The sequence below is a fragment of the Poecilia reticulata genome, linkage group LG6 (assembly GCF_000633615.1).
Source record: "Poecilia reticulata strain Guanapo linkage group LG6, Guppy_female_1.0+MT, whole genome shotgun sequence".
NCBI classification, from domain to species: domain Eukaryota; kingdom Metazoa; phylum Chordata; class Actinopteri; order Cyprinodontiformes; family Poeciliidae; genus Poecilia; species Poecilia reticulata.
In genome coordinates, this window is record NC_024336.1 from 3,560,519 (window position 1) to 3,573,219 (window position 12,701).

The 12,701-nt window shown below is 39.4% G+C and overlaps 1 protein-coding gene across 2 annotated transcripts; it reads left to right on the forward strand.

The window, feature by feature from the left end:
* Positions 1-808: 808 nt before the first annotated feature.
* Positions 809-11,503, forward strand: LOC103465707 (nucleobindin-2). Of its 2 annotated transcripts, XM_008410782.1 has the most exons (14): positions 809-956; positions 2,144-2,281; positions 3,078-3,185; positions 3,292-3,424; positions 4,376-4,479; positions 6,333-6,518; positions 7,710-7,800; positions 8,000-8,058; positions 8,246-8,338; positions 9,002-9,091; positions 9,353-9,523; positions 9,753-9,807; positions 10,450-10,595; positions 11,069-11,503. In XM_008410782.1, the coding sequence occupies exons 2-13, from the start codon at positions 2,144-2,146 to the stop codon at positions 10,560-10,562; spliced, it is 1,341 nt and encodes a 446-aa protein (XP_008409004.1). In that variant the 5' UTR covers positions 809-956; the 3' UTR covers positions 10,563-10,595; positions 11,069-11,503. The 2 variants fall into 2 exon arrangements, with proteins under 2 accessions (XP_008409004.1, XP_008409003.1); XM_008410781.1 differs by having other exon boundaries at positions 10,450-11,503.
* Positions 11,504-12,701: the final 1,198 nt, after the last annotated feature.

Here is a 12,701-nt window from a genome sequence, read left to right on the forward strand (position 1 = left end):
ATGTATGTTAAAGAACTTGCTGAAACGTGCTATGTAAATGAACTTAGCGATATTTATTTTCATAAACCTACTAATGCCTCCCAATGGGATGCCAGCCTGGGTAGTGAGCTGCATTTTCGACATTAAAAACTTCACAGAGTGGTCAAATGATAAATAACAATAAATGATAATACACATTTTCAGTGTCATTAATACAATTTAAAAAAAGCATAAATAAAACCATAAAACGATTGTGGATACTTTATATATTTTTCCATTTGGCTACTGTATTCTCTTTCTATAGTCATTTTTAACAAATAAAATATTGGTAGCCTGTTATATATTCATGTGTAGCCCAATAATTCCTCCCCCTACACACATTTTTTGTGGAAGGCTTAATTTTAAATAATTCAGCCTACAGGTAGAGGAGCTGTAGCAGGTGCAGGCAGCAAGCCTGAATTTTTCACAACTATGAAAATTGTTCGCACTAAAATATACAATCTTCTTTTCTTTCTTTTTTTTCTTGTCAGCCACTCAGGCACTGCATCAAATGAAAACACACCAATTATAAAACCGTATCATGAAAATGTAACTTCTGAATGAAGAGCTTTCTCGCAGATGCCGCCCGCTTCCGGCTGGGGTTGCCTGAAACGCCACGTACAGCTTGTCTCAACTCACCGTTAGAGTTCGAGACCCTTTGAGTGGCAGGGACGACATCCAATCAGCTTCCAACGCGACAGTTTTCCAAAGAAAGTTGACTTTTCTCCGTCCAATGGGAGCGCGCGGGGGCGGGGCGTTACCATGGTAAACGGCTACCTCTTTTGTTTAGGTTGTGGCTACCTGAGGCTTGTATTGGTGGTAGGTAGATGACGGCTGTCAACAAGCTCCGATGAATCTCAGACTGTGCGAAGAGCACTTAACGGTGGAAGCTCGGTGAGGAATAAGAAGAGGAACTACAAGTAACGAGTGTTTGACAAGTAAGTCTGACTTGACACAAAGGTAATTTATCAGTTAACAATTTCGGCTTGTTTGATAGCTTTACATTTTGCGTGATATGAATTAGCATCCACCATCGCTACATGATTCTAATAAATAACCTGCTAGTTTAACACCGTGTTTAGTCACATATCTACTACCCTTAATGTTAGTAAAATGTTTCGACCGTTTCAAAAAATAAGCTTGTTGTGTCTTTATCCAGCAGTCACGTGTGTTGCTTGCCTTTCTTTTGGCAGAGTTTTAAGATTAACACCAACTTGAATAACGTGATCCCCCATTTCATCTCTAAGTGAATTAGCCTTTTCCTAATTATCAATGATTAGGTGTCGTAAAATAATTCAGATTTTTTTGAACATTTTCTTGTGTTTCGGCCACAAACCTCAATAGATTTTATGTTGATCAAACGACATAAAGTAGTATACTATTGTGGAAAATATTTTTTTTGTTTTTTTTTTTTCAATGATTTACAAATAAAGTGTAAAATGCTGGCTACATTTCTGTCGATTAGCCTTCAGTGAAAATTTTGTAGTACTAGGAATTTTGGGTATGTGTCTGAGTGCATTGCATAGCTAGAAACTGAAATTTCTTCCTTTGTGAACCGTCATGTCACAGCAAGATTTTTTGTTCTGGGGGCTTTGACTGGGCCATTCTGACACAATTTTTGCTTTCATCGAAATGCTTTCAGTGCATCTCTGGCTGAGTTGTTGTCCTACTGTGGTAAAACTTAATGCTCTTTCATTCAACAGAAATGATCTTTTCTTCTCTTCTCATGGTTTCGTAACCTAATCCTTCAAATTTCACCGAAACTTTCTCTCTGACCTGTTTGCCATGTTGTTTGTATTTCATGGTGTTGGTTTGTGTCTAATGTTCTCCAACAAACCTCTGAGGAACGTTCACTGAACAGCTGTGTTTATACTGAGATAAAATTACACACAGCTGGACTCCATTTACTAACCACGTGACTTGTGAAAGGTTTGGTTACAGTATGTTTTATCTAGAGGTGTCAGAGGGATGGATAGAAAGATATACGACACTTAAAACATTTTGAAAACTGCATATACTTTGTGTTGGTCTATAACATAAAATCCCAAGAAATTGCATAAAAGGCTTCCTAACTAAAGTACCACCACTACTCTCATTTCTTTCTGCTTTTTTTTTTTCCAACTAGATGGTGAGGAGAAGAGCATTGGCCCGCTGCGGGCTGGTGCTGCTCAGTTTGTGGTTGTGCATCCATTCAGTGCCTATCAGTGTGGAGAAGGCCAAAGACAAGCCAGAGGTGGAGCAGCTGGAGCCACCGCAGAGTGCCGTGAGTCCACAGCATTTTGACAAATGCAGGGATAGGCTGTTTGATAAGAGGTTTTTACAGTAAATTTCACCTCACACACAGGTTGACTGTAGGAAGGGCAGTTGCCCAGGGCAACAATTTTTTATATATTTCTTTTGGGGGGGTTGGGTTAAAAATTTTATTTTATTTTTAATGAATGCAAACATTGCACCTTATATAAAACTCATAGACCCAAATCATGCGAGTTGTGCGCTATCTTAGGATTTTTTATGAATACAGAAAATATTCAAGTATTTAAAAAAATTCTGAAGTCGTAGTCGATTTCTTTCTAAACAACGAGGTGTTATTGTCTAGAGGATGTGTTAAACCTACCTAGGTCTGTCGCCATGACAAATTTTTAATTGATTAATTGATTTATTTTATTTATTTCCTAAACCTACCATGCATCAGTTCATACCTGCTGATGTGTAGGATTATGTGCTGTAATGTACTGTAATTTTTTTTCAGTTCATTAATTAGTGCACTATTTGTACTGTAATTTGCATTGGTGAATACATTTTCCTTAGTGGATATGGCACCAAAACTGGCTCCAGCCCTGGGGCCCTCATCCTTGTTGATCCGGTCCTGGTTTCCACTGTCAGAGAGATGTAAATTACACTTAACTGTGAGGGGAAAAAGGCTGATGGAAAAACAAACGACAGCAAAAAAAGCTTTTAGCAGTCATTAGTGGGTGGTAAATGACCAAGAAAATATTTTTATAATGGCCCTAATTAACGTTGGGTTTCCAAATAAACGTGAGTCATCTACTGTTTGTCAGGACACCGGTCTGCACTACGACCGCTACCTCAGGGAAGTCATCGAGTACCTGGAGAAAGACCCCCACTTCAGAGAAAAGCTGAAAAACGCCAACATGGATGACATCAAGGTGCACGCTCCCTTACAAAATCTCCCCTTAACTGAACATTAGCAATCAGTTTATTTGCACTGCGCTCTCGAATTTAAACTTTGCCGTGTGGACTCTTTGCTCGCAGCAAGGCAAGCTCTCCAAAGAGCTGGACTTTGTTCAACACAATTTCCGAAGCAAGCTGGACGAGCTGAAGAGGGAGGAGATGAACCGGCTGCGGTTGCTAATCAAAGCCAAACACAACCTCCGGGAGGGGAACGGTGAGTGAAGGGACAGGGTGGCAGTTAGTGCTGCGTCACTCACTGCCTGGGCTTAGTGACGCTTCTGGGCTTCTTGAAATTGCACGTGTTTTGCAATCCAAGTCAGAGGTTTGTTCATCATCAAATGCAAGCTGTGACTCGAGATTTTAGCTCTCGAGAGCCTTGCAAAAGTTTTAGCCTCACTTCTTTTTGGTGTTTTCTAAAGTTTTTTTAGACAGCTGGACACTTTTGCGTGGCTCAGAAAGAAAAACCCGGCTTAAAGCTGCAGTATGTAACTTTTATAAATATATAAAAAATTTTACACAGTTGTTGAAACTGTTACTATGTCATGACAGTTTTGCACGAAACAGGTAATCGGTGAATAAAAGAATTGAGCTCCTCTGCCTTCTCCCAGTGCTCCCGGTTCTACCTAGAAATAACCACTCAGAGCCAGGAGGCGGGTCTTAGGTGCTACAGTGCCAGCAGAGAGCAAGTTGCAGCTAGCAGAGGTTGTTGTGAATGCTAAGGCTAGTTAGCATGGCCACCGATGACGGCGGATAAATGGATTTCCTGTAATGGTAAGTTGGTTCGCCGCCATTAGCATGTTTAGCATCGAGTACATGGGGTTGATTTACAGCGCCCTGGCTCTGACTGGTTGTTTTAGGTCGGCAGCGGTGCATTTCTTCAGATGACAATAGTAGCTCAGGGAGGAGGTGGAGGAGATCGATCTTTTCATAGAATATCTGTCTCATAGCGAGTATGTAAAAAAAAAAAAAAAAAAATCTTTAAAAAAAAAAAAAAAAAGTTACATAAAGTGGCTTTAATTGTTTTAGGATTATTCATTATTCCTTTACTGAATTATGTGTAAAGATCAGAAATAGTTGATTGAAGTTGAAGCTTACAACTTAAGACACACGGTAATTGTTGTTTTTTCTGTTTATTTTACTTTTCTTTTGAATGTTCTCTTTCCAGGGAACACACTGGACCACCAGGCCCTGCTGAAGCAGTTTGAGCACCTCAACCACATGAACCCACACACTTTTGAGGTGGAGGACCTGGATCGCCTCATCCAATCGGTACACACATACAAGTTTACATTTCTACCCACATTAGGACTTCGAATTGACTCCCGTTCATTTGAGTAACTCTGTAAACCAGTGTATTCCTAAACCTAACCATCACCAATTCTCGGAAGGTTAGTGAATACTCCAGAAAAATTCCTAAATAGGTAACATAAATGAGAAAACACACATATTGCAGTCCAGTAATATCACTAGAGTAACTTGTAGAGCGACTTTTATAGACTGTCACCACATCTGCACAGCAAAAACACAAAATCTTACCAAGTATTTTTAGTTCACTTTCTTTTGCAAATATTTTATCACACATGAAGTAAGATAAAACTAACTTAAAAGTAACTTTTCTGCAGGAAATGGGAGCTTGTTTTAAGTTAAAAATTTCTTTATATTTACGGAAAAAGTATTATTTCCATTGGCAGATTGTTTCACTTGTAACAAGACATTTTCCCATGTTATAAGCAAAATAATCTGCGAGTGAAACTAGTACTATTTTAAAAAAATCAATATTAAGGGATTATTGACTTAAAACAAGCTCCTATTTCTTGCTGTAATGTTACTTGTAAGTTAGTTTTGTCTTATTTTAAGTGTACTAAGATATTTGGACAAAAAACTAGACAAAAAAAACGTGCGATTTAATCGATATTGTTAACTGTAAGTGGTATTGTTGGCCCAGCAAAGAGCTACAGGTGTCAAAACAAGAATGAGTCCTGTGCTGGCACTGGCGCCTGCTTTGTCTTTCACTAATCTTAAATGTAGCTAATTGAAACTATATTTGGAGAGGAAGGGCTTTCTAAAAGTAAAATAATTAGTTTTTTTTAGAGAGCAATTGGTTTCCTGTATGTTAAGAATGATGAGGAAGTTGCCTCACAGTTGACAGTTGAGGTCTGAATTGTTTCAGCAGCTCGCACGGTTCGCGCTGAACACAATGGAGTTGTGACATACGGACCGAAATATACCCAAGATATACTGGCCTTCAGAAATTTTATTTAAAAATTATTTTATTTGTTACAAATTAAATGTGGTAACTCATACAATCCAAGTTTTATTTTCAAACAAAAAATGTCCAACGTCACTGTTTGCTGAATAGGAATAGGCTTCCTACTCTGCCTTACAAAATCTAACAGCCCGGATCATCAGATCGATGATGATTCATCGATCCGATATCAATATCTGTATCGGTCCCATTATTGGAAAAATTGGATCAGGTATTGGTGACAATGTGCTTGATTCATAAGGACAGATCTATTCAGTCCAATTCTATGCTTTGTGTTCTGAATGACATTATGCTTTTTTATTTTATATTATATTATATTTTCAGTTTCTAATTGCACTTTCTGAACCATTTGAAAGAAGGTTTGCTGCAGTTTATTTTTAACATGTTTTGCCAAAGTAGTCAACCTTTTAGTTTTAGTCAGTTTCTTTATTTATTTTACCTGGGCTGTATTGCTAACCACACTGACTGAACAAATTAAAGTTGATTTTACATGCTTGACTAAACTTGTGAAGGTTTTGGTGTATTTCAGTGCGCTGTATTGGTGCAGAGTTAAATTTATTATTAAGTACATTTATGTTTGCATTAAAAAAAAGAAACATTTTACGTCAGCTCAGTACTATTTTTAAGTATAGGATCTGTATTGGCCAATACCAAACATATCAGTATTGGTATCAGAAATGAATTAAGTGGATCGGTGCATTCCTATTATATGCTCTATTTGCATAAGACTTTTCTGATGAACTAGTCAGTACCTGAAAAGCAATGTGCAGTCTTTGAGGCAATCACAAGAACGGTATTTAGTACAGATTCCCAGCTCAAGTAATGCAACACTTACTTTTTCTCCTTAATATTTAAGGCAACAAAGGATCTGGAAAACTACGACAAGGAGCACCACGATGAGTTCAAGCGTTATGAGATGATGAAGGAGCACGAGAGGAGGGAGCGCTTGAAAACGATGAGCGAGGAGGACCGGAAGAAGGAGGAGCAGCACTACGAAGAGATGAAGAAGAAGCATGCCAACCATCCTAAAGTTAACCACCCTGTAAGACATCCGCTTTGAACGTGAATATTTAACAGTACTTGCAACATAAAGTGCAAAGAATCAATCTGCTATCAATGAACCATTTCTGCTGTGAAGGTAAACTTGTTGTGCAACATGTTTGATACAGCCAAGTGCTGCTTCTGTCATGAGCAAACACAAAGAACCAAAGTTCAGTTTCATTTGAAGGCGACAATTCAAGCCAGATGGTTGAAATTTTTGCAGTTCCGACAGGACTCTGCGCATCAAAATACCTTAGGCCTAGTTCACACATAGCTTTGGGGAAACAAAAATTTTTTATGCATTTTAGCCTCTCGATCACACGAAAACTCAGTTTAGTAACACTAACAAACATTATTTTTAAAAACAATTCCTACTGTTACGGCCGCTGGTATAGGGGATCAGGAGATGGCAACATAAACGGGCTCCACAAACAAGACGGAGTACACTTTAACCCTCCCACGGTCTGACAGCTTGGTCTGACAGCGTGGTCAGACAGCGGGGGAAACAAGGTGGGGGTGGGTGTCCCATCAGACCGACGGTTCCCGAAACCACATGCAAAAAAAAAAAAAAAAAAAAAAACTTGTAAAAGTGCACACGGGGGTCTGTGTGAAATTACCAGACTGCGTAGTCGGCATAATAATCTATTTAACTGCATTCCAAGTCTGAGCTTTCTGCACCTGACAAAGACCAGTGGCACATTAAGACACCTTGTTCCACAATGTAAGCTTGTTTCTCTTAGTTGGCTTGTTCATCACTCGCCACATTCTCGAAACATTTTTGCAACGTTTCATCAACTTGTTGTGCAGACGATAAGCGTTGCCTTGTCAGAGGGAGGGACGTTCTCTTCCAGAGAGGACCATGCTCCTCCAGCTCCATCAGTTCAGGAAGCAACAAAACACTGTTACTTTTGCTTTGTATCCTTTCATTCTTCCTAGCTTATGTAGACATGATCACAAAATCAGAAATCGCAACATCAGGGTCTTTACGTGCCACTACTGGAAGAAAAATCTGAAATTTTCTGATTTAAGGGATTGTTGGAAACCTCCAGACTTGGTAGTACTAAACATCCAGCAATGTTATTCCCCTTTAACATAGCCACGACGTCTATGGGTGAAGTTTTCTAAATGGAAAACCCAAAATTTTTCAGCTGGTGCTCCATGTGTGTGCGTATGCATGTGTGTGTGTGTTCAGGGCAGTGAAGACCAGCTGAAAGAGGTGTGGCAGGAGTCAGACGGTTTGGACCCAGAGGACTTTGATCCCAAAACCTTCTTCAAAATGCACGGTAACCATAGTTTCCAAACGTATTCTAGCACACAACAGTGGGACAAGTCTTCATGTATTTCTGCTGTATTTCTCTTGAATCTGCAACCATCTATGAATGTAAAATAACAACTTTACAAGCATCTTATTTATCAAAACTGTAGTCTGTCATTATTCTTGTGGATGATAGTTACTCCTAATTCTTGACTTCTGTGTTGCAGACAGCAATGGCGACGGCTTCTTTGATGAAAGCGAGCTGGAAGCTCTCTTTACAAAAGAGGTACGTTAGTGAATGTTAGGGATGCACCGATTGCAGTTTTCTGGCCGCTGACCGATTCCGATTTTTGCCCAATACCAATTTTTTCAACTTATTTATTTTATCTGAAAAGTTGCTAAATATGCTTTGGTCTCTTTGCATTTTCAAAACGCTAGTTAAGGTTTTGGCGTAACTGAATTTTTCGTTTAAGCTGGAGAAGGTGTACAACCCTGAGAACGAGGAGGACGACATGGTTGAGATGGAGGAAGAGAGGCTGAGGATGAGGGAGCATGTCATGAATGAGGTCAGCTGAACGTATGCAGCATGGAGTCCTGTTTGTCATTGATGCATCACTGATTGGCTCTGATTAGGCCCGCTAAGTAATGAGGTCATCTCTGTATCTCAGCAGAGTGCGACAGTCTGAAATCGACTGTTTCAGTTTTGAAGATTTTAAAGGGACAGTATTATGTACGGGATTTGTTTAGCTTCACATCCTGTTATAATGTTATTCTCTCATCAAAAACATCCCTGGAGTGTTGAATTGATTCTTCCATGCATGAGAAATCCTTCAGTCTCCCGGGGCAACCATTTAGCCGTGTAAAACACCTGGATGAACCTAGTCCCGCCTTGGAGATTTTAAGGTTTTTAAAGAGACAGACGCCCAATTTCAAGGTGTTAAATTACAAAGTAAAAATTTATTTTAAGTCATATTTGATATGTACAGCATTTTTGTAACAACTGAAATTAACAAGTTAATTGATTATGCTACAAAATGGCAATAAAATGTGCCTGAAAAACACATAATACTGCCATTTTAATTGAACCAAAGCACTATTCCTCTCCACCATGAATTAGTTTTAGATTGTTTAGATTATTACTAATCTCCAAGATTTTATTTTCTTAGTGTAAAAGCATCTGTTTGATCTTAACACAGTGATTAAAGCTGCTCTCTGCTCTGATTTGTCAGGTGGACACAAACAAAGACAGGCTTGTGTCAATGAGCGAGTTCATAGCAGCAACCAAGAAGGTGGAATTCCATGAGAAAGATGAGTGGGGGGTAAGATTTTAAAGATTCATCTCAGCACGAGAATATCACAGATTATCACCCTTCTGTAGTGTTTTCTATTCAATAAACCACAGTGAGTTTGGCCAGAGATGTTCATAGATCTGTGATATGTTGGTAAAATCATAATACATGATTTTAAAAAAAAAGGAATCCCAATGGTGTTGCATGTTGATACAGAATAAAATTGGTGACAAACTTGTTATGTTTGTCTTGTTTTTATTATTTTTTACTTTCTCTGCCCACCCCTCACAGACTTTAGATCAAAACCCTGCTTACACCGAGGAGGAGCTGAGGGAGTACGAGCGGCAAATTGCCAACGAGGAGGACGACATCAACGCCAAGACGGCTGAGTTGCAGAAACAGAGGGAGGAGCTAGAAAGAAAACAGGAAGAACTAGATACTCAGAAGTCAGGGCTAAAACAGGTGAGTTATTGTTGTGAGTCTACAAAAAAAAGAAAAAAAATAGTTTTTTTTGGTGAAGTAGCTCTGAATTATCAGTGTATTTTAGGACTTTCTCATATTACCAGAGATGGGCAGGTTAAACAACCGTTTTAATTAAATTAATCTGAATTTAATTCAAGTTGTCCATCAATGATTCTCTAATGAGATCTTTTCTTTCTGTGCTGTTTGTTTCCTTCGTTCTTCTGCTCAGGCAATGGAAGAAATGGAAAAGATCAAAGCCCAGAGTTTAAAAGCTGAAGCAAAACGTAAGTGTGAGATAGTTTTAATTGCTGTCAGTTTATCCCAAAGAGTTTAACATTTACTCTTAAAGCTACTGACTCAGTTAAAGCAGGTCTACGGTTTCTCGTGGTGTTTGTCTGTGTTTCGTATGAACCAGAAATTTGGAAATATTTAGCAAGAAACAGTCAGAATTGGTTTCTTACACAGTAGCTCAAATTTGACGAAGAGCAGTTTTTACTCATCAAATTTTCCATCGGACTTTAACTGGTCTAAGACACTACTGTTGATGTAGCTCTGTATCTTTGATGTTCTTGCTCTGCTGTTAGCTGTTAGCTGTGGACGTGCAGATGTGACCCGGTAGGATGGTCCGTCAGTCAGCCTTCTCTCACAGTAGAGCAAAACGGGTCAATGGCTGATTATCAGAACTTTGCAGAGGTAGATAAGATCAGTTTCACAGATTAAGTATCGGCCGATCATCCAAAATTCAGGAAATCGGGAGCGATCGGCTGGCCGATCAACCGGTGCACCTCTAAAAACAAGGATAAAGTGCTTGATTACGTGTTGGCTCCTTTATGTCAAACAAACCACTTTCCAGAAGCCACAAAGTCCATGTTTCCAAGAATTTAAACTAAATTCTATGACTGAACAAATGTCACTTCCTGTTGCAGAGCCCCGAGGCCCGATGGCTGAGGCGGAACCTGCACCAGTCGTACCAGGAAACGCCCAACCTCTGCCTCCTGGTCACCAACAGCAGGATGTGCCAGTGCCAGGACACTCCTAGGCCTCCCCCTCCCCATCACCCTGTCTGTTATGAGTGAGCGTCTTTGTACATTTTCTTTTCGTGAACCACTTTTTCTGCTTAGAAAACCAATATCCTGATTAATGAAAGGCAAAAACAGCCCAAAAGCATTACGCGTCCCCTGAAGGAAGCCGATTCAGGGATCAGATTTAGCGCCGTGCCAACCCTCCCTTTTGCTAGCCAAATCAGCTAAACGAGCCAGAGTTTTCCCGACAGACAATCGCTTCTTTTGTTTTGGGTTTTTCAAACTTCCATCCCAACAAGGACTCTGTGTCCTTGGTGGGAAAATTCTCTATAAATGAAGGGTTTTGTTTCGGGCACTGTGGTTTGCTGTAGAATATATTATCTACAGCAAATGCCATAAACATGTATTTTTGTTGTTAAGAGATAATCTTGAAGAAAAAAAAAAAGAATGTGAGTAAAGAATCATTTTCGTTGAAATTCCCTTACCCACTTCCTGTTTTACACGTAGCATTTCTGTTTCGTAGCCGCTGCGTCCTCTGGACTGGACGATGGAAGAAAAGCTCATCTCTACACTGTACATTGGATTTGAACTTTTCACAACTGTGACATTCCAGCGAGAAATCTGTGATACCTAATGTGGTTCTTTGTTTAGTATGTCCGCCACTGCTCCATAGAGTACGTGTTGTGTTCATGATAATTTATTTATTCTATAAATCCACTGGAAATTTCCTCCCTTCAAGAAGTTTGATAACATAAATGAAGAGAGTATGAGTTAATTCTCAGGGGACTTTAGATTGTTTTATTTAATCATGATTTTATGTTTCTTAAACATTGCAGGATAACTGAAAACTGGTAAAACGCTTATGTTTTTGTTTCCATTGATAAGTGTCCTGTGGAATGATGTCATGGTATACAAGGTTTGACTGTTACTAATTAAATGAATGACCTTGCAAGTATAACGTTTGTGTCTTTGCATCATTTGCCTACGTGTTTCTTAAAAATGCATTCTTACTTTATTTTCCTGGTCAACAACAGAAGAGGAGCAATTTATATCAAATTCAATCCATATCAGCTGTGAAGCCATTGTGGAATCTAAAGGGTCACTTGGCTCACCACAGGTCTTAAATTCTGTCTTGGCAGGACTATTTAATCTCGTATCATCCGGTTACGAGTGCACAACTATTTTTGAGACTCATTTCACGCTTCGGGGAAGCTCCCAGAATCGTGTGTAGATGGTGGTTTACATGCTAGAAAAAGCTGGGTCATTTGAGTTTTGCTCTGAGTACTCTAATCGGTTCCACTGAACAGTGAAAAACGGTATATCTCAGCACTTCCTTATAAAATCCTAAAATTGTTTATAGACATATTGTGCATTTTTGAGCGGTACAGGAGACTAAGTGACCTGAAAAAGAACCACTGGGTGGCGGAATGGTTCGCTGTTCGGAAAAATGGCCAGGCAAACTCGGAAGCAAGACGGAGCGTCCCGGTAGTCTGCCCTCTGACCCCGGGGGGCGGTACCGCCCCCGTTGAGAAACGGTGCACTATGCACAACGTCTGAGTGTTCCCAAGAGCGGCATTGTTTATTAATTAATCAATCAGAAAATAAGTCTGATTAATTGATAATCACTTATTTTCTGTAATATATATATATATATATAAATAATTTTTATTTATTTATTTTTGTCCTAGTACCCCCAAAAATGTAAAACTACTTTCACCCCTGTGTGTATGTGTGTATATATATATATAAAAACTTGTTCACAAATCCTTTTACGGACGCCAATTTGATTGGAGGTGTCCCGATCGATCGACCCCCGATCATAATCGGCCGATTTCCGTGAAAAAGTGTTTGATCGGTGATCGCCCATAAGATCTCTTGTTGCCGATCACACAAACTGATCACCTTCATCTCATTTCGCAGCCTGCCTGTGCAGCTGGTCTCCTCTTTCCTTCACACTGCGCAAACGCGCAACAACAAATCCTAAGCGATGTCGTGTGGAACTATAACGCACTGAATGAATGGGGAAGTTGGGTTGTGGCGGAAAATTGAAGCACGTCAAAATGCATCAACACGACAAATCTAATATGGCATAAAAACAATGCCATACTTGACGGAGTTTGGCTACATCGAGGCTCACTGCAGTAAAAAAGACATAT